We start from the raw sequence: 23,827 nt of genomic DNA, 5'->3' as shown, positions 1-23,827 counted from the left end.
CATATATGCATAAGTGAAGCCATGGAGCTGATGGCTCATAACTGCCGGAGCTTATCCCGGTTTCTGTAACATGAAGCAGCTAGGAGTATTTCCACTTCCCCTGGACGGGGTGCTAGTCCATCGCAGGTCACTCCCCCGCAATATGTTAGGTTTCCCCAAAAATTCGCCAGTACCCATTTATACTCCTGGGATGAGAGAGGCACTGTGAGGGTTAAGTGTCTTGCCCAAGAACACAACACCGTGTCCCTGGCCAGGGTTCGAACCTGGACCGCTTGCTCCAGGGACGAGCACACTAACCATACATGCATACATATACTTTATTGGCTCAGCCACCTTTAATCAATGTTTGAATGCAACAAACAAAACAGTACAAATATACACAAAAAAAATATCAAAATAAATGCAAAGTCACGCCAAATAAAATTTTGAGCATTGCTGACAAGGATGCAGAGCACAAAGGGAATTTTGTATATTTGGATAATAAATGTAACATGTGGAGGGCAGGATGACTGAAAAAACATCAGTTACTTGACTGGGCCTTTATGATCATGACTGATCATCCACCCACTAAATAACACACTTGTAAACCATACAGGATAGCAAGGCATACTAAATGTAAGTGGTAAACTATTTGTTTTGAAAGGGGAAATTTCACTTGTAGGAAAATCTAGTTCATATGCCCAGTTAGACTACATTAAAATAGGTAAACAGGTTGTATTGACTACGAAGGAAACATATAAGAAGAAAATGGCGAAATGAATTAAATGAAACGACTACACATAGTCATTCCTCCTGTAATAAAAGTCAAAGTTGCGAGTGGTAACTTGTTTACAGTTGTACATATCAGCTCACCTTCGACAAGGCGCCGTCATTTTGGGGAAGGGCTATCTTTCCGTATCTTCTCTCGTCTCGTATTTTCCTCTACTGACTTACTTTCCTTTATTTGAGAGGCAAAATAATAGGAAACATGTAAAATGACCAGATAAACGGTACAAGCAAAGTGGCAAACTGCACGTGAAAAATAAACGAAAGGTACTTGCCTTCGTCGTTCCAGGGAAAGAAGGTGGCCGGCAAACGCTGAATCACTTCGATCTGAATCACTGGCTGAATCACTGCCATAAATCATCGCAGATACTGACGAAGAATAAAAGCGGCAGTCTAGCAAAATCCTTCGAAGGCCTTTTTCCCAAAACGTTACTCCCTCAGAAACTGAAGTGTAAATCCTCTTTCGACCACTTGCAGATGGCTGACCGCCGTGAGAAGACATCACACTACATCACAACATCCACGAAAATTCACTCACAAAACATCGAACACGAACCAAAATCTACATGTAAATACTCTACAACAATCAATTGACTTATAACCGCTATCAAAAGAATAGACCACTCAAGGATGGCAAAGATATTTTCCGATAAAGTTACGAATACGTCCTCGCCGACAATTTAGAAAGTTTGAGGCTAAAACTTTCAAACTGTTTCGTGACCGCACGCGCATGCGCGACCGTGACACAGCTCCTTTAAATTTGATTTCACAAGGACCCACTCGTCGAGATCGCTCTTTAACTCACGTGCTCCAACGCGATTCGCTACGATACAAATTAAACATGGACAGTTAATATATATAACGCTAAAGGGAAATCTGGCGGATCCTCCTCGGTGATTTATACTTATTTCGCAATCTTCTCGATGTTATAACCACCTCAATACAGCTCCGCTCCACTGCAATCCATCAAATCTCAAAATGTCCGTTCAGTTTCCCGCTAGGCCACCCCGCAAAGAAGTATGGGTATCTGGCAAGACCCAGGTCCCTAGACTAGGGCCCAGGCGTTAGGAAATAATTCTAACAGCCTCCAATGCTTAACTTCTTCAAAACTTCGCCCATATTTTTATTCCGGCCCTTTGCCCTCATTAATTATTCAAAACTGGTGGAAAAGAGAGGCGAAACAAACCAATTAAGAATATTTTCGCTTCCTTTCACAGCACACCAACAAGATCACAGACGGCCCAATTCGGCAGGGAGCCTTCTCCTTCATCAAACGCGGTGATCGATATGGATCTGCTTAAAACAACACTGTTCACTGCCCTAGGATTTCTGGTTGGAATAACACCGACGGCACTTCTTATAAAGCTGTGGTATAGGCGAAGGTATAAGCCTCCCGCTTCATGTAAGTCAACAAAGTCGTACCCTGTCGCAATTTCGTACCGAACGACTCATACAACGTAATTAGGAACGCCCAGCGTAAAATAGGTTATGGCTTTGACTAGCGAATTCAACGTGATGGTAACCCTGCAACCCAGGGGGAGTAGAAACACTCATAGTCACTACATGTTACAGAAACCTTGCAGATAGTAACTGGCCGATAGCCTATTATACTCAAGATAAACTTGATCTTTTCCCCCAAGTGAATATATGAAAGATCGCATATCTTATGATTAGATCTTTTTTGTCGTTATATGGACCACGTGGTCCTAATTCAGTCATAAATGAACAGGTTGATCATATAACAAGTGATTATTAATTTCGATGATATCGAGAGTCGATAATCTAATTGTTTTGGCAGAATTTTAACTGAAATTTCTTCAGATAGCGGGTGGAAATTATTAATTTCTCATATTAGTAATAAACTTCGCACAAAATAACACTGACTTAATTTTTCTCGTCACTTAAATTTTTTAAACATATTTGAGTTTTAAAGTTCAAGTAATCGTGAACGCCTTCTTCTTTTAGCGGTCTTCCCAGGAATTTGATCTTCCATTCGCGTTTAGAAAACTTCGGAGAACATGAAGAAACGAGGCAACGTTGCCATTTTGTCGATCAAATCGAACCACCGCGCACTGATGACTGATTGTTTGCGATGACTCAGACAATTAGATCGCAGAATTTGGATTAGTATACTGTTAGAATTCTGTTAATATCCATTAATTTTACATCGATTCTTCGTTCTCAGTGAGACCTCCCCCGGATATGGACGGAAATAACTTCAAGTATGACGTCTTTGTCACGTATAGTAGAAAAGATTTCCCCTGGGTGGACAGAGAACTGCTGCGTTTGCTGCGTGAAAACCAAGTCAAATATTGCGTTGACCACAAGCACTTTGAGCTAGGGAAGGCGGTCGTGGAAAACATAACAGATAGTGTGTACCAAAGCCGCAAAGTGTTGGCGGTGTGGTCCGGAAGTTACGCATCTAGTAAATACTGTAAGCAAGAACTTGACTATGCTATACAGCGCAGCTTTCAGAACAGTGACTGTTCAGTAATCGTTATCACACTTGACAAAACGGACCGAAAACAGTTGCCCAAACCGCTACGAGCAAAAACGTTTCTCGATTACTCTGACAGCGTGGAGAGGCAAGGATGGGAAAAACGGCTCATCAAGCATTTGAAAGGGCCAAACCACAAGAAAAAGTCGATGACAACTATTGTTTGAAATGAGCTATGTGCATTGCTCGAAACATGATATGAAGATTTTAATTAAACACCTATTCGTGGGGTGGACTCCCAGATAAAAAGGACAAGCGTGCTCCTCGTACCTTTTAGAGGTTAGAAAAAAAGAATTTTGTGCCTCTTACGGTGTGCAGCCTTAAAAGAATTTGGTGCCTCTTACGGTGTGCAGCCTGAAAAGATCCCACAGCAGGAGCTTTCGCGGTACCTTTAAGGGTACCTTTATCGAGTTAAAAAAAGTCACTGACAGTTACTGGGTTGTTTTAGAATGGGTACCTCTAAGGGGTGAAAAAAATTCCTAGCCACGCCCTCAAAACAGGGTCTTGGTATCTGTTAGTGGTTCTTTTTAAAATTTCCAACTAACACCCCCCGTCCTTTTTATACAGGAGCCTTTCCCCCGCCCCGGGCCCCCCCCCCCCCCCGGGCACCTATTCGTCCAGATTCCTTGCTGCATCGGAACGAATTGGGCTGTCCGCGCGTAGGCCGCGTAGCTGTCAAACCAAAATGACCAGTTCCCCTCCGGTTTTAATATTTTTAAGTTTGTAAGTACCCTCTTGTAAAGTCCGTGTCAAATGACAATGAGAGTCCTTCGCTGTTTTTTTTTTTTGTTTTTTTGTTTTTGTTTTTTGTTTTTGTTTTTCAACGCTCTAATCTAGCCTCAGTTTATTACTGCAGCGAGGAGTGGAATACCCTTGGTCAAGGACACTCAAATGAGGCTCTCAATGGGCTTACTATTACCCGCAAAACGGACTAAGAATTGAGCCGTTAGAAGTAAAAGTTGGAAAATCTTAACCGTAAAAAAAATCTTAGCCACGGAAGTCAAAGTCTCATTATCTCGTATCAAGTCTTTTTTTGTGTTTGTGTTGCTATACATGTAGTAATAAGCTGTGGTAGTAAACTATGTTAGTCTCCAATTCGTACTAGAAAATAGCACAAAGAAAATACGAGCGATGATTGGTTTAAAATCGTGTTTCTGTTTAATATTTAAGTTATGAGTTCGAGATTTCTATCACGCATAGAAATCGAGAGCAAATAATCTAATTGTTTTAGCATTAATCTACTAGTCGTTGAAAACTCTATCTAAATCCTCTTCACAGACACTTCGAAAACGCAAAGTGGCCGCCGTTTGGTAACTGCTGCGCTACTCACCATCTATCACAGAATAGATAGTGAGTAGCGTAGCCAATCAGACAACGACATTCGTGAACGTTGGTAAATTTACACTAAAACTCGATAGAAACACGGTGCGGGTTTTCTATGTCCTAACTATAATACCTTTTTCCATCCTGGAATGGTATTAAGACCTCGAATATGTTTTGCAGCAATCAAAATAAATTTTTAACTTTTTTAAACAATGAAATTGAATTTTTAACCTTTTAAAACAATGGTAGTTAATCTCTAAGATTTCTGTGAACCACAAGGAAAATTTATTAACCGTTTGCCGTAAAAGCCACCACTCTATTGAGACGTTCCCAAATAGACTCCAGAAACTCCAGAATAGATCTGCTCGACAAGTAGTGGATTTCAGCAACGATACTGCTGGGAAACCCTAGAAACTCAACGGGCTAAGTTTAAGGAAAATCAAATATATAAGTTATCAAAGGTTAAGCTTCTAGTTGCCGAGCAGATCGTGTCTCTATCAGTAAGAAAAATATAACTTTGCATTATAACCTCAGCGGTTCCTTCACTTCGCTAGAGTTACCGCAAACCAAAACTGAATATCTAGAGAAAGGTTTTTGCTATAGTGGAGCAAAACTCTGGAATTCGCTTCCTGCGGCCCTTTGCAACTCAGCAACCCTTAACGTTTTTAAGATAGAATTTAATGATACACACACTTTTTAATGCATTAACTGGGTTAGCAGAAGAAATTAGTTTAAGTAATTAGTGTCTTAGAGTTAGCACTAGAAATTAGTAACATATATATGTCATATAGACTATTAATTCATTTTAGACAGTTTTAGAATTTCTTATTGTATAATTGACGGGACAGCCGTGTTAAAATAAAGTTCTACCTTTGGACCGAAATAAACTAGAAATGACTTTACGTCACAGTACAATACAATACATGTCATGTAATACAATTTGGTGCTTTTCTTTGTAGCGTAATGTAACGAAATTTAAGTAGAGTGAGTCTTGTTTCGTAAAAAATGGAGTTAATATTGTATCTTATTAGTAGAATAAAAATCGTGCTGCATTGTAAGTAGAGTAAATATTGTACCTTACTGTATGTAAAGTATTGTATCCTATTGTAAGCAAAGAAAGTAGTGTATTGTAATAAATAAATAAATAAATAAATAAATAAAAACCTAGAATATGAGTGGAATGACCTACAACTTGGTATTCTGAACATTATATCCGGTCCGTTTCAGTCTGTTCTGTTTACTTCGCTCTCATTCTGGTCCTTTTTCGTCGCAATCGGATTTTATCTAACGTTACCATGGTGACAGGAGGTTGATGCGGGTAGTTAGGCATTTCTTGATATAAGGATGGTTTGCATTTCCGATGTAAGATTCCTCCTGTGTGTGCGCGCGATTGTAACTGGTGGCCAGTAGCAAGACTTAGAAAAGCTGGTGCAGATGACCAAGACTTTTAAATTTAAAAGTGCTCGTGCATGTTTTTATTCGTCCGAATTTGATTGGGGCATAGTGGCTTTGTAATCAAACCGTTCAGATTTAGTTTTTTATTTACTGGATTAAGCTTCAAACCATCACAATAAAACGAATTCAAAACAAGGAAAGCTAGAGTGGGGCTTACTTATATCCGGGGAGAGCTTATAACCAAATGCATTTACTCTTGGCAGAAATCAAATCGAAGGGGCTGATTTCACAGCTCGAAGCATGTGCAAGCTATAATTGTAGTTGTTCGTCTTCCCTTCTCTTCCTTTCCCATCTCTTATCGTCTTTTTTATCCCATCTCATCTCATCTCATCTCGCCGCTAAAAGTGTTAGCATCTCCGAGTAAATCCCGCTTTAAAAATTGTGAAAATAAACCTGACCGGTCGACTGGCCGTGGCCTCGAATATCTTTCTAACAGGTTTATCATCTGTCTTAACAAAATCAAGTACTCTACAAGAAACTTGCAATAACTCTAACAACAGGCTCTTTCGAAATTTCTCACATTCTTAGCATCCTAACTACTCTTCTTTAATCTTTTTTTACGTGAGTTCATTTTGTTTCGTATAAAGTTACGATGTAATTTTAGTTCTGTTTAATAGTAAATATTTTTCATCATTTCACGATGTATAGAGCGGTTTTCAATTGTGTCGGAAAGTTATCAAGTAATTAGTTTGGTTTTGGTTTTACTGCATATTCTGAAATCGGCTGAGTAGAGTAGTCTAATTGGTAAGTAATTGGTTTGTTTTGGTTTTACGACGCTCAATTGCAAAACCGCTCTTCTAGAAATTATTGTAAATGTTAATTTTGCAAAAATTATTTGTGTCTGAAAACTGAGCCCTATTGGGGAGGTTTAGTCAAATGTAGGTCTGTATATTTTTGAGTTTACCTCAGCCTTTGCATGGCAACGTTCTCAGAATATTCCTTAAAATTTGTAAAAATCTCAAAGTTCGTAATCAATATCAAGAAAAACTTTCTTATCCACAAAAAATAAAAATTAAAAAAATAATAATATTAAAATTCTACATAGCGCGGCCGTTCCCAATGAAATGATCAAACACCCCCACCCTCCCTCCAAAAAAAAAATAGAAATAAAAAAATTAGAATAGTATTGACCTGACCAGTCATCCAAAAACCATCCAAACACTTGCAAACTGGAAATTTTAGCAATAAATCTCTCCTGTCTAATCAACATCACAGACTCTTCCCCCAGGCTTCTCTCTTTCTTGTTCTTCCGACAAGTCGATTAACGGCGAGGCTACCAGGCTAATGCGTTTTTTCGTAAATATAAAAATCCCCCAAGTTATATCCTTATATAAATGTAAAAAAAAGCTAGAAGAGCTTGAGAAATCTTCACCTCTTTGAGCTGATTTAAGAGACTAAGTTTACGCCAGCAGCCCATCATACCCTGATGTAGATGAAAAATTTTTTTTAAAGGTAGGTTACCATCAGATGTATATTTGTATAACATAACGTTTAAAGAGTGTTTTGCGCTGTATTATTATTTACTGCATGTGTTGTATTTAGTGAAAGTAAAATAACTGTATTCTAGAAGGAAAAAAAAAAAAACGAGCGGGCCTGTCCGGGAGTCGAACCCGGGACCTCTCGCACCCGAAGCGAGAATCATACCACTAGACCAACAGGCCAAGATGCCAATAACATGGACAAAACAAGCGATATAAATAACATGTTCTATTGCTACGGACTTGCTTTTAATTTGTAAGGTTGTTCTTATCATCCGGATATAATCTGGTCGATTAAGGAGACAAGGGGTTCTTTCACGAATCGTTAGATGTACTTATTCATCGGGAATTCGTCGGCGATCGAACATATCCAGATGTTATGAAATTGTCTCTAGCGCTGGTTAGGAAAACACCGCAAAAATTTAAGGTTATGCTCTCTGTATTTTATCACGAACTGTAAAAGCAGTAGAGCTCTAACTCGTTTCTTGTTTACCTTCACATAACAATTGACAAACGATCCCACTGCCGACTGCTTGTAATGAAATTACCATAAACTGCGAAAATGCAAATTTTGATCGGTGTTGTGTCACGCACGGCTGGTCACGCAACTATCGGACACTTCAAGTGATCCGGCGAACGGGAGTTCATTCCACTGGCGCTCGGCGGGTTTATCAAGCATATACTGTTGAAAATTTGATAATTCACGATCCGTTTTATCTTGTTGACTTCTTTCCTTCTAAATCGTGGTTAATTGTCTAAGATAAAAGCGATAATTCGCTAAAAAACACGATCCATTTCAGAGGCTGTGTCTGACTGACACGCACACAGATGAAATGCTTGCTCCCGAAAAGTGTACTGCGGGTAATAGCTGTGTGGAAAAATGGGTTATATTGCTATGAGGTCGTGGTTGAGCTGTTTCGAATAGAATATTTATCTTTAAAATCGAAAGCTCCGAAAGTAACCCTCTTAAAGACCACTGTGTCGTCAGCTGTCTCTGTCAACTCTTACGACATGTTATTAGCGCTTTTCAGTTGAAGTATTGAGACTTAAATTACCTTATGGTTTAAAGAACTGATAACTACAATAAAAATCTGTTCGAAAAATGTACATTTCACCCGATAAAAGAAACCTGGTGATCGATTTACTGAACAAATCTCGATTATAAAGTAATTCATAGTTAAATTTTCCACTCATGTAACGGGTGAGGCCTGTTGGTCTAGTGGCATGATTCTCGCTTTGGGTGCGAGAGGTCCCGGGTTCGACTCCCGGACAGGCCCTCTGGTATTTTTTTTTTTTTTTTTTTCTTTTAATTTCTTTTCTTTTCGCATGTTTTTTTCACATTTTACCCTTTTTTTTTTAAATTTCTGTTATCAAAATAAATCCGTTTTAACTTGGGTGCAAAAATAGTTCTTCGTTTTTCTACCGATCACAGTGATATTGGCGCCTAAACCTCAACTTAAAGTAACTCAACGCAATAATAAATATCCTCATATCCTCTAACAATTTTCAAGAGAACCCCAGCAGATAGATAAGCTCTTAGAATTCTGCTAACATGAGATATTTGAATGAACAAATACTAACCGAGATAAAATATAAAATCGTGATCTCAACTCTGAATAGTTGAAATAAAAACATAAGACTCACTCACATTCATGCAGAAAACGAAGTTGCACTAAATGTCAGTCCTCCTGTTCCTTCATTGGTTTGAGCCACAAAGACACTGAAAGAGTGTTTGCACCGGCTTTCCAAGCCTTCTCTCGTAAGACCTACGTCACGAACTCCTCCAAGGTTCGTTCTTTCACTTCGAATTTCGCGTAGACTTCGACGCTAACGCAGGAGAACTGCTCTCGCCTGCGAGCAGACGTGATTCGTCTTTGGATTTAGCTGCTTCAGGGCTGAATTTTCTCTGAATTTTTTCCGGAAGAACGCGTATCATTTCTATCATTCGTGGAATCACGGTTAAGAAGGCGCGAAACCGTAACTTAGTAACCACGCTGTTAGTGGCACAAGATATGCGGTACGTGTGCTTGCTTACTGGTCTGAATCTGTGATTGAGTTTACGTTCGTCAATTTTCCGAATCTTAAACGATTTTTGACAATTAATCGTGAAAAATTTCTCTTAAAATGTTCATCGTGTTTTCCGCGAAGTAAGCTCAATATGTGCCTTGACGCCTTCGCTTCCCAATCCCTAGACAGTCATTTAATAGTAAGTGTTGTATAGACAAAGTTATCAAGCCCTACTCCAACGGCAACCTTGCAAAATATAAATGTTCAGGTGAATCTACGAAAAAAAAAAAAGAAAAAAAAAAATTAAAAAGGGCCTGTCCGGGAGTTGAACCCGGGACCTCTCGCACCCTAAGCGAGAATCATGCCACTAGACCAACAGGCCGCCGCTGACCGATAGATTTCTAAATAAGTATTTAATGCATAGAAAGTCTCGGTTACCTGCTACCAGCGTCAATCTTCACACCTGTTTGCCAAAAACATCTTTTCATAATGAATTCTGGCGCGCTATCTATCTGGTATAAAAGTAGGGTCAAGTAATTTCTGGGATCAGGTAAGATGGCCATTTTTCTGATGATATGCCCCTTGGATACGGCTATATGGCTACTGCACCTTAATTGACCAATCAGGATTCGACATACAGGAAAAACTGTATTGTCTTGACGTCAAAGGGCATTGAAGTTGGGCATCTTTTCTCGGAGACTGCATTGAGTGTTGACAAAAAGGAATTTATAACTCCAAACTAGTATCAGCCTGTAAAACTGAGTAAAAAAACATACGACAGACTTTGTGTCTTCTTGTCGCCCGCGTCCAGCAACTCGCTCGTCAAGGTTCCGACCGGTAGGATGATAGTTGTGACATTTTGAACAACATATGTTGTTCCTCGTCTAATTAAGGCCCAAATTCTCGAATTAAATATTAGAAGACGCACTCTGGCATTTTCTTTACTTAGTTAGCTGCGAAGAAAAAGACTATTATCGCCTCGGTTCTTACTGACTCGTACTGCGGGTGCATGGCCGCTTTGTTCTAGTCCACGAACGGAAGATAATAAAACGGATTACAAAAAGCATGGTATTTTATCTCTACTGGTACGGCGGTACGAGGATTTTATTTTCGACTGTAGAAACAGTATTTTACGGACGAGCGCAAGGAGTGGGAAAATATTGTTGTTAACTCGAGAAACAAAATTCATATATTCTTTATTACATAGACTAACCGAAGACTATTCATTTTTTTTTTTTTTGGCTAAATTTTTTTTTTTTTTTTTTTCTCTTCGAGTGCGCGAGAGCGGCTGCGAAGCCCCCAGGGCCACCTTGCGTTTGGGTTTTGTCAAATTACTTTTAGCTACTTTTACTTGCGACCGACGAACTAGAATACGTTCCTTTGGGGTGATCTGGATCAGGATCAGTGATCCAAGATCACTTTGATCAAGGTGCATCAAAGGAACCGATGAATCCGTGACCAGCCAGCTGGATTCGTCGGTTCCTAGATCCTTTGATGAACCACGATCCGAGTGATCTTGGATCACTGATCCTGATCCAGATCATCCCAAAGGAACGCACCCGAGACAAAATAGAGAGTCCTTGGACAGACTACTGGTGCATGTCCGACTTTCGTGGTGACTTCAAAGGTATTTGACGTTTATGTGTCTGTATGTGTTGCTTATGCATTTTTCGCGGAAGGAGAGGTTGTAAGGTCGACAGCTTGCCAATAGCAGATTTGCACGTTGTCGTCATTTGACTACAACTACCACAATTCCTTTCGATTTTTCTTTATTATTTAAATTTTGAAACCCCAGCGGGGTTGAAATAACAGTTGCTCTAATTAGCATAAGAATAAGAAAAATTGAAGGATACTGGTGGTTGTCGTCAGATGACGCCATCATGCAAATTCGCCTTTAGGCAGCGTCTGTATCGCTGAAAAACTGACCTGCTTACCCAGGAGGGGCTGGGAAAGACTCGCTCATTAAAACTAAGGGAGGGTAATCTTCCTTCCTTTCTTTCTTTTCATTCCATTAAATACGTTTTCCTCGCACACTTTTCCCACAGTTCTCAAGAACATATCGTGAATCGTGCGACAACAACAAAAAGTAAATAGTTAGTCACGAACACCACTCCTGAAGGGAATCCTTTATTCGAATGCCGAAACTTCTGAATTCTAAGAGGTGTCGTTGGTCAGTAGTCTAGAGCCACTACACACCTCTAGCCGTAAAAAATACCAAATTAAATTGCTCTTCCAGTGAACACAGTCCACTGTAGTGATAAGTTTCGATAAAGCTTCGCCTTCTTTAACCTTGCGCATCCGCCTACCACGATCAAGTACCTTTCTCTTCAAGTTCATCACGGATTTCAGTCCATAGGATTTCACGCAAGATCATCAGGTTTGTTGTTTGCTTGATTTATTTTGCAGTCATATTTTCAAATCATATATCCCTGATCCACAAAGTAGTATCCATGTCTCGTAGTGGGCAGCCTGTTCTAAATTAAAAACCGAACGAAACGAAGATGCCGAAACAACGGAAATAAAACGAAATGAACGAAAATCACAGTTGAAAGCGCGACTCTAACAGGAGACCGACAGAAGTGCCGTGCAGATTAATTGGAGTGCAAGGAGACTGTCAGGGACCTGCAGTCCTTTACTCTGGTTAGCCTGAATCAGTAGCAATCCTGTTCGCCAAAATACAACACTTAGGTTAGCATGTTCACGGTTATTTCTCAATAATGATAAGAGTTATGTATCTGTTTCGTTGGCAGTTGTTTCGCTTCGCTCGTTTCGCTGTTTCGCTTCTGTGCCTCAGTTATTTTCGTTGTTTCGGGTTTTAGTCCGTTGAGCACCTGAGTAAATGAAGTAGTTGCTGAATTAAGCTCCTGTCACGAGTCAACCCGGTCAAGTTAAGTCCTATTCAACTTTTAGTTTCTTCATCTCCTTAATATACGTAAACTGTATACCGTATTGTAATTTAACGGCTATCTTTAAAAGCGGGAATCTTTAAAACGGGGAATCTTTAAAAGCGGGAATCTTTAAAATGGGGAATCTTTAAAAGCGGGAATCTTTAAAACGGGGAATCTTTAAAAGCGGGAATCTTTAAAATATGGAATCTTTAAAAGCGAGAATCTTTAAAATAGGGAATTCTTTATTAAAAGCGGGTGATTTCTTGTCAACCACTGTTTTGACTTTCCGTCCTTGTTCCTGGTTTTTGTGATAAAAACGGCTTCAAACGACCCTTCCCCTATCACATCTTGTTCGCCGAGATCATTCCACTTAAACTGTGGAAGACCTTCAAAGCGACCGATTCTTTCCTCTTTAAAGTGAATGCAATGGGCACTTTGAAATTGTCTTCGCATGACTACATGGCGTAGAAAGAGGTATCATTAAGCACCCAATGACGGATTATACGCGAAATTCGCCGTCACATCGTTCGGGCATCGAGCATCGAATTGCCTTATTGCCGGTTTTCAGTGTCATGCTATTCAAAATAAACAAAATCAAAATCAAAACAGTTCAAATGATAAAGTCCAGAATCTTGAAGAGAAAGAAGGTAAATATGCAATGACTTTCGCTAAGATTCAGGTCACAGCAATGTTTCTTACGCAAGACATGTGGAGAATTTTTTTACCCAAATTTATAGAGATTTTGATGGAGACGCCATGCTGGCGCCCATCCGGATGGCGGCCGGAAACCAACAGAAACATCTGTCACTGAGTTTTGCTACAAAAGCGTGAATTTATCTCTTCAGGAACTCAAAAACATTTTAAAAATAATACTTTTTTTAATACATGAACTGTTCAGATAGCCAAATTCTCCGAAATAAGTCACTCTTTTAACCAACATGACAGCTTTCTTGCCCGTCATGTAAATGCCGCGTCACGCAAAAGATTAGAAATTCAAGCGCAGTCTATTACAAAACCAAGAACCCACTTGGAGCAAAAGTTTGTATGACTATTAGTTTTCAGCTGCTCTTACACATCATGAAAGTAAAATCTCAGGATGATTGATAGTTTTGTAGTTTGAATTTTAGCGACGTCATGTGAGGGGACTCAGTGTTGATTTATCGATTAAACAATCAAAAACGTGTTTTCCCTGCCATATGTTTGTCGTTAAGTCGTAAGTCCTTCCATCAGCACATGATAAGGCTACGACAAATATCCATCGCTGCGAAACTAAACGTCACAGTCCGGAGTTAAGATAAATCCAGGCGGTTAGATTCTTTGGTCGGTCTAGCGGATCTCAGAGTGAGAATCGAGATTTGAACCGCTCCACTATCCCGCTAAACCGATGTGCTTTAATAGCGTGCAATAAAATTACAATGAATAAATTCCACAACTGTCTCTGTACCTGTTGAGTTGATACATGTGAGAGAATAAATAGCTTCCGGTGGGAAACTGAGAGATTCTCGTTCACTTTTCAGTGAAGATTAACGCTATTAAATATTCCCCACTTTAAAGATTCCTCGTTTTAAAGATCCCCGCTTTTAAAGATTCCCCGTTTTAAAGATTCCCGCTTTTAAAGATTCCTCATTTTAAAGATTCCCGCTTTTAAAGATTCCCCGTTTTAAAGATTCCCGCTTTTAAAGATTCCCCATTTTAAAGATTCCCGCTTTTAAAGATTCCCCATTTTAAAGATTCCCGCTTTTAAAGATTCCCCATTTTAAAGATTCCCCGTTCCCCGTTCCCCGTTCCCCATCCCATTCCCCGATTCCCCGTTCCCCATCCCATTCCCCGATTCCCCGTTCCTCATTTTAAAGATAGCCGTAATTTAACTTTAATTGACTCCTTCAGTTAGTGGGTCTTGTTTACATAACGTGACAGATCTGAGCAGTCTGATTGATGTCAGTTCATCCGAGTCGTGACACTACCACAGCTACTTACTTTCAAATTCTCTCTACTCAAACTAAAGTGAATCATTTTCCTCTTGAATGCAATATATTCGAATCAAACAACACTATTTTATGTTTGGCTGCTCGGTTATTCCAACCGGGTGCATAGGCGTACGGGCACCTTCGGCTTGGGGTTGCGGTGCAGTGACCTTGCCCGAAAAAAATACGCAATGCCCGAATGTGAGTGTTGAAATCGGGGTGCAAACGCACTCAAAATGCGTGAAAAACAAAAGCGTTCAGAAAGATAGTTATATTAAAAGCTTACATTCTCAATAACCTCTATCAACGGTCTCAATCTAGCTAGTGAATCTAAAACTCATTAAAAGAAAAGTACTTCCGTTTATGGCGTTCGTTCAGAGATAGGCTGATCAGCAACATAGACAGGGGCCGTTTGGACGACCGTTACAGCCGGAAGCTATCCTATATTCGAGACGAGCGTCTCGACATACTCGCGACGTTCAAAGAACAACACGGGGAATTGCGAGAAGTCCTTCGAGATAGTATTTGTTTTGGCCACAGCAGACTTGCAGCTTACACTGCAAGCCTTCCATGAATTCAGAAGCCACGTGAATAAGATGGTAAACAACATGGACGTACCAGAGAAACACTGACCTCCAAAGAAAAATTCAAGAAAAAAAATTAAAACACCCCATTGTTAGGACATTCCAAACGGCTCTTCTCAGAGCTTCGACAAAAACAAGTCTTGGTCTACGTTTGCTTTGATACGTGTTCTTGTTTTGTCGATGGAAAATTGTGAAAGGAAATAATATCCTTATCGTGGATTTCCACGATACACATTTAACCGACTTGTAGCCAACAGAAAATCCCTGGTCACTCAAGTCATTTCAGTCTAAGTCCTTTATTGCAAGGCAAATGTCAGAGAAAGTAGCTTACAAGCCTCGAAACCTTAAAGAAAAGGCCGGAAAGGAAAGGAAAGGCCGCTGTCGCGACTGATTACCGTGGTGTCTTCGGTGCGCAACGATACTTCAAATCAGTAGCAGATATAAATGGTACACTTAACACGGTTCTACTTTAGGTAGCAACTCTTTTTAGTAAGAAACCACTTGACGGCCTAGAGCCCCTGTCGGGCGTCTAATAACACAGAGAGACATAAAAGGTAACAACCTTCATTTACGAAAATCACGCCAACAGCATTATTCTGTAACGTTTTCTCTCAAGTGTCGTTGCCCTAAACATGAGCGTTTTGCCCGAAATTTCCGTAGCTGGGGGGGGGGGGGCAGCAGTCCCTCTCATTCCCCCCCCACCCCCACCCCCCTTAGTTCGTACGCCTATGACCGGGTGACTGGCGTGTGGTGGATGCAGACTGCACACTGCAAAACTTGTATCTAATATCGTATTCTCATTTCGATAGCTAACCGTAAACAGGCTAGCCACGTCGCGGAGAGGCGCTCGTTAAGCATTCCTCATAAACATATTAAATGTTAGGAAAGGGAGGCATGTACTTAATCCTATCAGTAGATAATTCTGAGCAGTGTAAGTAAATAAATAATATATAGATTTAGGCCAGCCTAAAAGCGGAGCTCCTCAGTTATTTTTCGGAATGTTGTTACTAATGAAAATAATCCAACATGTATGAGGTAAATTGTGAATGATTTAATAGTTTCAGCCGGAAATAGTATTACATCAGCAGATCGAGGTGTAAGATGGTGTGATTATGAAATATAGAGCCATGATTTCAAGGATTTCTTGCAAGCCACCAAAAATCTTGATCACAGAACAGAACTGTCTTCTGTGCTTTTTGGTGGCATTTCTTGTTCTTTCCTGCCTTATTCAGAAAGACAAGGCATTGTTATTAATCATTATATTCTTCCTTAGTTAACATGGGGACTCCCACACAAAAGAAGTTTACACATTTTTTTGTTGTGGGGACTGATTGAAATGCAGTGGTTACAATATACTCAGTCCCTGAATCTCTACCAAATGAAATCTCACAAAAATACCAAAACAGTATACATATGTGAAAAGTTGGAAAGTTTTGTTTTCTAACTTGTCCCCAAAGATACATTTAACCATCTTCGCTATTGTATGGAGTCTCCTCCTGCTGTAAGGGTTTGCAATAAGCAAAATCACCCTCGCATGAATGGTACTTACGATACTTTTTTTTGCTGATCATGAATACTTGCATAGGCTTCTAATAATAATTTTATTATTCAATTTCAATGTGATTTGTTCTTTTCTCGACTGGCATTGTGGACTACGAGAGCTGTTATTGGGTTCCATTAATTAATTTTGCTATGATTAAATTATACCAAGAATTATCAGTAAGCTAAGAGGAAGTTATATTATGTACATGTATTTTGTCTGCACTACACAACCAAATGCACTCCAAGGTTATCAGGCATAGGTGCATTTGTCAGAAGAGCCCAGCATATCCAAGATATGTTTTGATTGACACATCAATTAAGATAATTTACAGCAAAATGGCTAAAAAATACATCAATATCCTACATGCACCAAAGCCAGACATGGGGTTATAAGGCAATCATTTAAACAACAGATTGAAATAATTTATAAATTAGAGAACACTATTTCTACAACAGAATGGCACAAATTAACCTTATCGGACATTGCGAATGGCAAGGCTGTCTGTAGAATGTCACAAATTTCTCAACCCTTTCTTTCTACAAAAATGTTAATCCTGCAACTTTGCTTAAGACCCAGTTCTCCATTTCGTGTTGGCAAAATATCAATTTATGCCATGTCCAATGCAGATTATCACAAAATTGATTTAAAAGCTCAATAAATATCATTTTAAAGCCAAAAAGCCAATTATTTAAACCATGAGTAAATTATCTCTAAGAAAAACTGATTAATTTAAAAGGCACTTAAAAATAATTAGTTAATATGTGTTTCTTAATAATGTAATCCAGTGTATCTGTCACAATGTTGCAGCTATGATACTACTACAAACAGGATGGGTTGCAGAACTGAACCTCCAAGTCAGTTTATTCAATCAACTTGGTGCAGAATCTATAATCCCATCAAGTTGTCTGTAAATACAGAGAAACCAAACAAAGCATTACAATCATAAGTAATGAATTACTGAACTCTTTTACATGTATGAACAGTGTATGTTCCATTAATATTGGGGATCTCTCAGAAGCTGCATCCATGATAAATTAATTTGTTCCCAGATGCATTTGTTTATAGAACTTTTCACAAATTAATATCTCTGTCATAACAGTGATGTCTGTGTTCTACAACAATTAGTACACAAGAAAAATACACTCAGTAAGATATTGTTTACAATAAAAATCAGTGCCTATAAGCAATCATAAGGACCTTAAATTTATATTTCCTCAGAAATATCTCACCAGGACATGGTTGCTTTGAAAATCTTTGATGTTTTAATACAGGCTCCCCATCTGTAAACTGTTCATATATTGACTGACAGGAACAGGCATGTAATTCCTTTCTTTGATATACAGTGTACTTCATTGTTAGTTGTTTACTGAGTGTTAGTAGTGAATCAAATGCTAGGGGTTGGTACTCCAACTTTCACTGTGGCAGGCTCTGCCCTGAAATACAAAGCAAACTTACATAACTGTTATGAACTTCGCCACTTGCTTTCAAGAGCAAATGCAATTTGCTTCAAACAAGAAACTGGAACATTGAGGGTTACAACAATGTGCACAGTCCCAATCACAGGGTCATCCAGGCTGTTTGGTTGTACATATAACTGCACAACTGTATATGAGTTCAGCTTCCAGAAGAAAATCAGAGTTTGTCAGGATAAATACAGATGTTCTTGCTTACTCAATGAATGAATGTGCAGTTCCAGAAGATATTCACACCCAACACCCATTCATGGCCAGTCTCTAGAAATTCCAAATTAAAGTATCAGGTATCAAGAGCTCTAATAGAGAAAAAACCTCCATGTGGGGTATGAATCTTTTCTTGAAGAAAACAATGTCTGAGAAATCATTAATTACAAAATAATGTTTAAGAAACATCTTACCTTTCAGAGAAATTTTAATCTACACTGTCTGGCCAGTTCATATATTTGACAAGTTGACACTGGGCGTGTTTTTAAATTTGTGCCCTTCAACATCACATTACTATGTAGTAGCACTGGTCAACTAAAAACAGCATAATTTGGTTAATTAATATACACTGTACATTATTAGGTTGAAATATTGGTGTAGATTGTTGCACATCAACAGATACAGAAACTATTTGCACCTGAATCATAACGAGAGAAAAATCGTGCATGAGACATTTACATGTACATGTAACAGCCCTCCACCTCAGAACCATCACAGATATGATATGATATTTTTAAACTCTCTGAAATTTCAGATTATTCAAGATTAACATATGCACATACATCATCTGGGGCACTCCTAAAACACTGAATTTGGAAACCGAAATCCGGAATCCAGAATCTGGAATCTGGAATCCGGAATTCAGAACCAAAAACCAGAATCTGGAATCCAGATATTATGAATGATGATAGAAATAATTCACTTCAGCAATGTCTAATAAATAAATATGAGCAAAAATTATTTTGTTGTCATTTATTTTCTTGGCTTTACTTCAGCCACAGACTGTAATTGCTAAAAAATTATTGACAAGTTCTGAACAACCCTTAGCTATATTTCTGGCCCGGTTGTTCAAAAGCTGCATAAAGCTATCCATTGGGTACATCACTATCCAAGTCAGGGTTACTGATTTTTTGGGTGGATAGAGTTACTCATAGCCTGCGAGCAGGCTCTAGTATCTGTCTCTAGTGTCTGAGCAGGCTAAATAGGTGTCTAGTGTTTTTCTGCATTGGCATGTCACCAAGAGCCTTCATGCGGCTTTGCCACTCACGCCCCCAGCCCAAACACGAGAGCCTGCTCATAGGCTAAGTTACCCATCTTTTGTTCAAGCTGGCCCTGGTGAGAGCCTGCTTCTTGTCTAGATCAAATTGCTCTGAGAAGACTGGTGAGCAGCACATTAACAACAAGCTATTATAGGCTATTGCAGTGAGTTTCTGGCAGTCTTTTAGCATCGTTTAACAACATGTGGTCTGATCTGTTAGCAAGTGAGAAGCAGATGGAAGTAAGTGTGCAACATTTCTACAAATTGTTTTAATATGATGGCCGCCAAGAATATGAAAGGCTGATTTGTCACAGTATCAGTGTGGAAATTGTGTTAATCTGGAATTGGTCTCGTATCTGTTGGAAAAATCAAATTTCATATTTAGACCAGATGGGTTAGCCTTTAGACTTCGAAAGTGGGGGGCGTGACTGTCAATGTACAGGGGGCTGCCACTGACGGATATCCTGTTCTCTATGACATTTTCTATCTTGTTCAGTATCTACTAGACATAAAGGATAAACTTATACTCCCGGTAAATTGAAGATCACTTATTAAACAAAATGGCAATTACCAGCAAGCTTATTTTAGACACTCTCGAGGTGCTTGGAATAAAATTAAGACGCACTTTACTGAGATTCTCATAATCATAGCCCTCACTAAAAATAACGGTTGCACGATTTCAACATACAGGGAATTTTTGTTTCGAAAAAGGTTAAGTTTGAGGTCCTTTTTACTTGGCAGCTTACTTTTTACAGTTGAAAAGCTAAGCAAAACAATTTTCGTGTATTTGAAGAACTTATTTTCTTTGATTTGCGGATTCTGGTTTCCAGTTTCTGGATTCCGGTTTTTGGTTCCAGATTCTGGATTCCAGTTTCTGGGTTTTAGGGTTACCCCATCTTTAACAGAGTGTTTGTTTCACATTCAGTTTACACATGGCTGTTATCCAGCATAGGCAGACTTATAAGTTTTCCTTCAAAAATATATTGCAACAACTATTGCATCTTTCATTACCTATTCTTGTGATGAAATGACACAAAATCCAAGAACAAGAAGTCATAAGCATAAAACTAACTTACGTGGTAGTGTTTACAGTTCCTCTTACTGTCTGCCTATGCCGTCCATAAACTGGTGCTGCCTGGACAATGTACTCATTATTTTTCTGATCACACCTTTTAAAACATCACTGTTATATAATTTGTCCTGAAAAAGCAATACATGAAATGTTATGCCTTTGGCACTCATCAAATACCTTTACATGATGTATAATGTACACCATATCAACATTCACAATTCTTTTTACTCTCATTGTAACTCTTTTGTGTCATTTTCCCTCACTTGAAGACAGGACTTCGACATTAGGTGATAATTTGCCTCTGGAATCTCTATGAATTCACAGGGAGTGATAACAATTAAATCGTGACTAATTTTAGCAAAGGAGGTGTTCAAATGTCAGATTTTAATGCTAAGTTTATACACTAACTTTACATTACTCTTCGTATATATATATATATATATATATATATATATATATATATATATATATATATATATATATATATATATATATATATATATATATAACCTCTCAATTATTGCACCTATAGACAGAAGGTGTGCTGGGGGAAGAAATGTTCTAAACTCTCTGAACTTTTCTCCCTTACCTGTAATAGGATGACCATTATGAACTACGGTTTGTAACCAACACCAGCATCAGGTTATGTATACATATGTATATTTTGTTGTCATCTGTAATCATAAAAAAATAAAAATTTAAAATCCTCCATAAAGTTCATACTCAATAACACTGCTACATGTAGCGCTGTTACTGGAATTCAATTTAAGTGAAACTGTTGCAACAGCTCTGTCAAAATTGTTTCTAGCAGTTAAGGCAGGATAACAGAATATACATATAGCACACAGCAAAGGCTAGAGATACACACATGTTAGTTATCAGTTAGGATTTGGTGAGCTTCTGTGCTGTAGGTATGGTGGAAAATAATAGATTATCAGAAATGAAGGTTCCTGAGACATTTTGACAGCACTGAGAGGAATTAATATATAAATTCACAAAAGAAGTTCTTGCCCTGTCCAGTTCTCTGTAATAAAAATATAATTTACATACAAGTCATTTATTATATATGGTTTGTGTTTAAAGCCGATATAATGCACACTCTGATTGGCCAATTCCAGTGCATTATTTACATTTACATGGTATACCTCAGTAAAATCATAAAACATTGCGTGCGACTAAAATAAAAAATATAAAAAATAAAAAATAAAAAGAAATGCCTAATTCATAACAATTTAAACTACTCAACACTAAAACGAATGTAATTCTTTACTTGAAAATTATTTTCCCGTAATGCCCATGGGCCAATTACAGGCATGCTAAAAAGTCCTAACACAAAGTAAAAGGAAATTAAGAAAACTATTGCTTTTTTCCGGAAAATTGTAGCGACTGAAGACAATCATGGAACACTCTGAGAGTGCATTCTATCAACCTGATGAGATAAAATTTAAGGGGAATAGAGAATTCACAAAGTTATGTCACAATCGAATTGGTACAGGACAGGAGAAAGGAAACTGTACAGCCAGGAAGAAACTGAAACTTTCTTCGACGAGCAAAAAAGTATGCATGCACAACAAAGAAAACAGTCAGTGACATTCATTTAATAAGTTAGTTAATAAAAAATTAGTGTGAAGAAGAGAGCACAGGGAGAGAGAGTGGAGATAGGAGAATGCTCTCTCCAACTAAATTGTGTATATATGTATGTAAAAGTTATTCTTATTACCGAGAAATGGTCAGGGCAAGAACTTCTATTACACTGTTCAATTCACCGAGTTAATTAGTACCATGTCACTTTTTAGGAACATTTCCATATTAAGTGTAAATACCGCATTGGGGAATAACCTCTTATTAAGAAAATAGGGTCCATATACCCCCAACCAAAAGCAATGGCACAAATAAAATGAAATAGCCAATCAAAATCACAGCAGAGCTTTATTTGCAGACAGGATTGCCATGCATAATCGTCTACTCGACATTTTGGAGTATATAAGCATTTCACCAAACCGAAATAATTGGAGAGACAACAAAATAAAACGAGAAAATCTACATTATAAACACAAGATGCATATCACTACATCTGAGCTCGAGTATCAACAGCAAATCCCTTCTCAGTGAAAGGTGACCGGATAAAAGAGAGGATAAAGAAAATTCGTTTAAGCTTGTGGTGTTACAGTTTAAAAATTATTCACGCTTAAATTTGAATATTACTGAGAGTCTGTATTTTTGCCGACGGCTTAATTTAGCTTTGCAGTCATTTTATTGGCAGTAGCTTTACCATGCAGTCTTCAACCAAATTAACCTCGGAATTCACAAAAGCATTTCGCCAAATCGAACAAATTGAACTAACAAAACGAGGAACTCTCCATACTTTGTAATCACAATATGCAAATATTCACATAGGAACAAAATTAAATTTAGCAAATCCTGTTCGCCTCGGCTTAAAATGGTTTGTAGACCTTCCTAATGGTTTTCAACAACAGAAGAAGAAATTTTAGCAGTCTACGAAGCGGCAGTGCTAACTAACTCAGAGAAAACTTCAAAACTCGCCCGGCCGTGTTTACAAGTACGGTTTTGGTTAAGCTTATTTTCAGACGTGAGGTTATAAGCTTAAGTTGAGGACGAAAATCGACAGAAAACTTAATTTGTTTACAACTTACAGCAACCTCCAAAGCGACCCACGTGTTATTGTTTAGAGACGAGCGAAATTAAAACGATGCAATTTTTAAAATCTCTTACAGCATGGCTTCAAATAAGGACGACTTTTAATGGATTCCAATTGAAAATAAGCTTATATCGCCGAGGCAACTTGTTAATTTTCATAGCAAACGCAACAACAAAAGTCACTTACCGCAAGTTGGCAATTCAGTTCGGCCAGTGTAAATCTTCCGGGCAGAAACTTGCAGCAAAAGTTGTGAAGACTGAACTGAAGTTATATTTTCGATAGATCAACGAATCAACCACTTCTTTCCGCTACGTTTACTGTTTGGTAATTTCCCTAAAACACTCGGGCACGTTTGATTTCTCTTGTGCATCACCTGACCAAATCAGGTGACTTTTGAATTTTCTTGCACGGCTGCACAGCATCACGTTCGCGCGAATTTTGAACTTGGCCATGGGGAGTTCGGCAGTCTTCTGAATCAATTTGTCGCGTACCCAAGTACATGGGGAACGGTAAGCGTCAACCACAGCGTACAAAACTTGATTTTTAAATTACTTTAATGAATCAGCTATCGTACACGTGCGATGAAAACTACAAGGCAAATTTGATTGCGTAATCAGAAACGAACCTAAATAAATAACAAGCGAAAATAGAAATCATAAAAAGCAAAAAAGCGATCAATATGTACAATAGAAACTCACGTCTGATCCTGCGTAGCGAGGTAAACACATAGACTCCAAGAAAATAACTCAAACTCCTGACTCCTAAACACTCGGATGACCCCGATACTGAGATGACTGCGTGGGTTATGTAAGCGACTGGCTTTTAACGTAAATTGATAGCTAAATCACATGATATAAAACGCTCTGATTAATGA

General features: G+C 38.5%; 2 protein-coding genes and 3 non-coding genes across 5 annotated transcripts in view; 3 read left to right on the top strand and 2 right to left on the bottom strand.

Annotated features, from left to right (window-relative positions):
• The first annotated feature begins 2,052 nt into the window (after positions 1–2,052).
• On the top strand, positions 2,053–3,429 carry LOC145487918 (toll-like receptor 2). Its single transcript, XM_081466687.1, has 2 exons — positions 2,053–2,167; positions 2,951–3,429. Exons 1-2 carry the CDS (start codon positions 2,053–2,055, stop codon positions 3,427–3,429), a joined length of 594 nt encoding a protein of 197 aa, XP_081322813.1.
• Positions 3,430–7,629: 4,200 nt separating this feature from the next.
• Positions 7,630–7,701, bottom strand: Trnap-cgg (transfer RNA proline (anticodon CGG)). Its single transcript has one exon. It is a non-coding gene; the product is annotated as a tRNA-Pro (tRNA).
• A 1,022-nt stretch (positions 7,702–8,723) lies between these two features.
• Trnap-ugg (transfer RNA proline (anticodon UGG)) lies at positions 8,724–8,795 on the top strand. Its single transcript has one exon. It is a non-coding gene; the product is annotated as a tRNA-Pro (tRNA).
• Positions 8,796–9,835: 1,040 nt separating this feature from the next.
• Positions 9,836–9,907, bottom strand: Trnap-agg (transfer RNA proline (anticodon AGG)). Its single transcript has one exon. It is a non-coding gene; the product is annotated as a tRNA-Pro (tRNA).
• A 1,393-nt stretch (positions 9,908–11,300) lies between these two features.
• The window catches only part of LOC145487983 (uncharacterized), a 31,927-nt gene continuing 19,400 nt past the window's right edge, over positions 11,301–23,827 (top strand). Inside the window, exon 1 of the mRNA XM_081466748.1 lies at positions 11,301–11,902. The gene's annotated coding sequence lies outside the window, so the exon portion shown is untranslated. The remainder of the gene's footprint in view (positions 11,903–23,827) is intronic.

Source organism: Orbicella franksi, chromosome 5, assembly GCF_964199315.1.
Source record: "Orbicella franksi chromosome 5, jaOrbFran1.1, whole genome shotgun sequence".
NCBI lineage: Eukaryota > Metazoa > Cnidaria > Anthozoa > Scleractinia > Merulinidae > Orbicella > Orbicella franksi.
The sequence above is the reverse complement of the archived record's forward strand: the minus strand, read 5'-3'. Positions and strand labels throughout refer to the sequence as shown.

Excerpts from the sequence above, each read along its gene's own strand:
- LOC145487918 (XM_081466687.1), top strand. The coding sequence starts at position 2,053 with ATGGATCTGCTTAAAACAACACTGTTCACTGCCCTAGGATTTCTGGTT. Across the intron at positions 2,168-2,950 it reads GTATAAGCCTCCCGCTTCAT|TGAGACCTCCCCCGGATATG; the intron begins GTAAGTCAACAA and ends CTTCGTTCTCAG.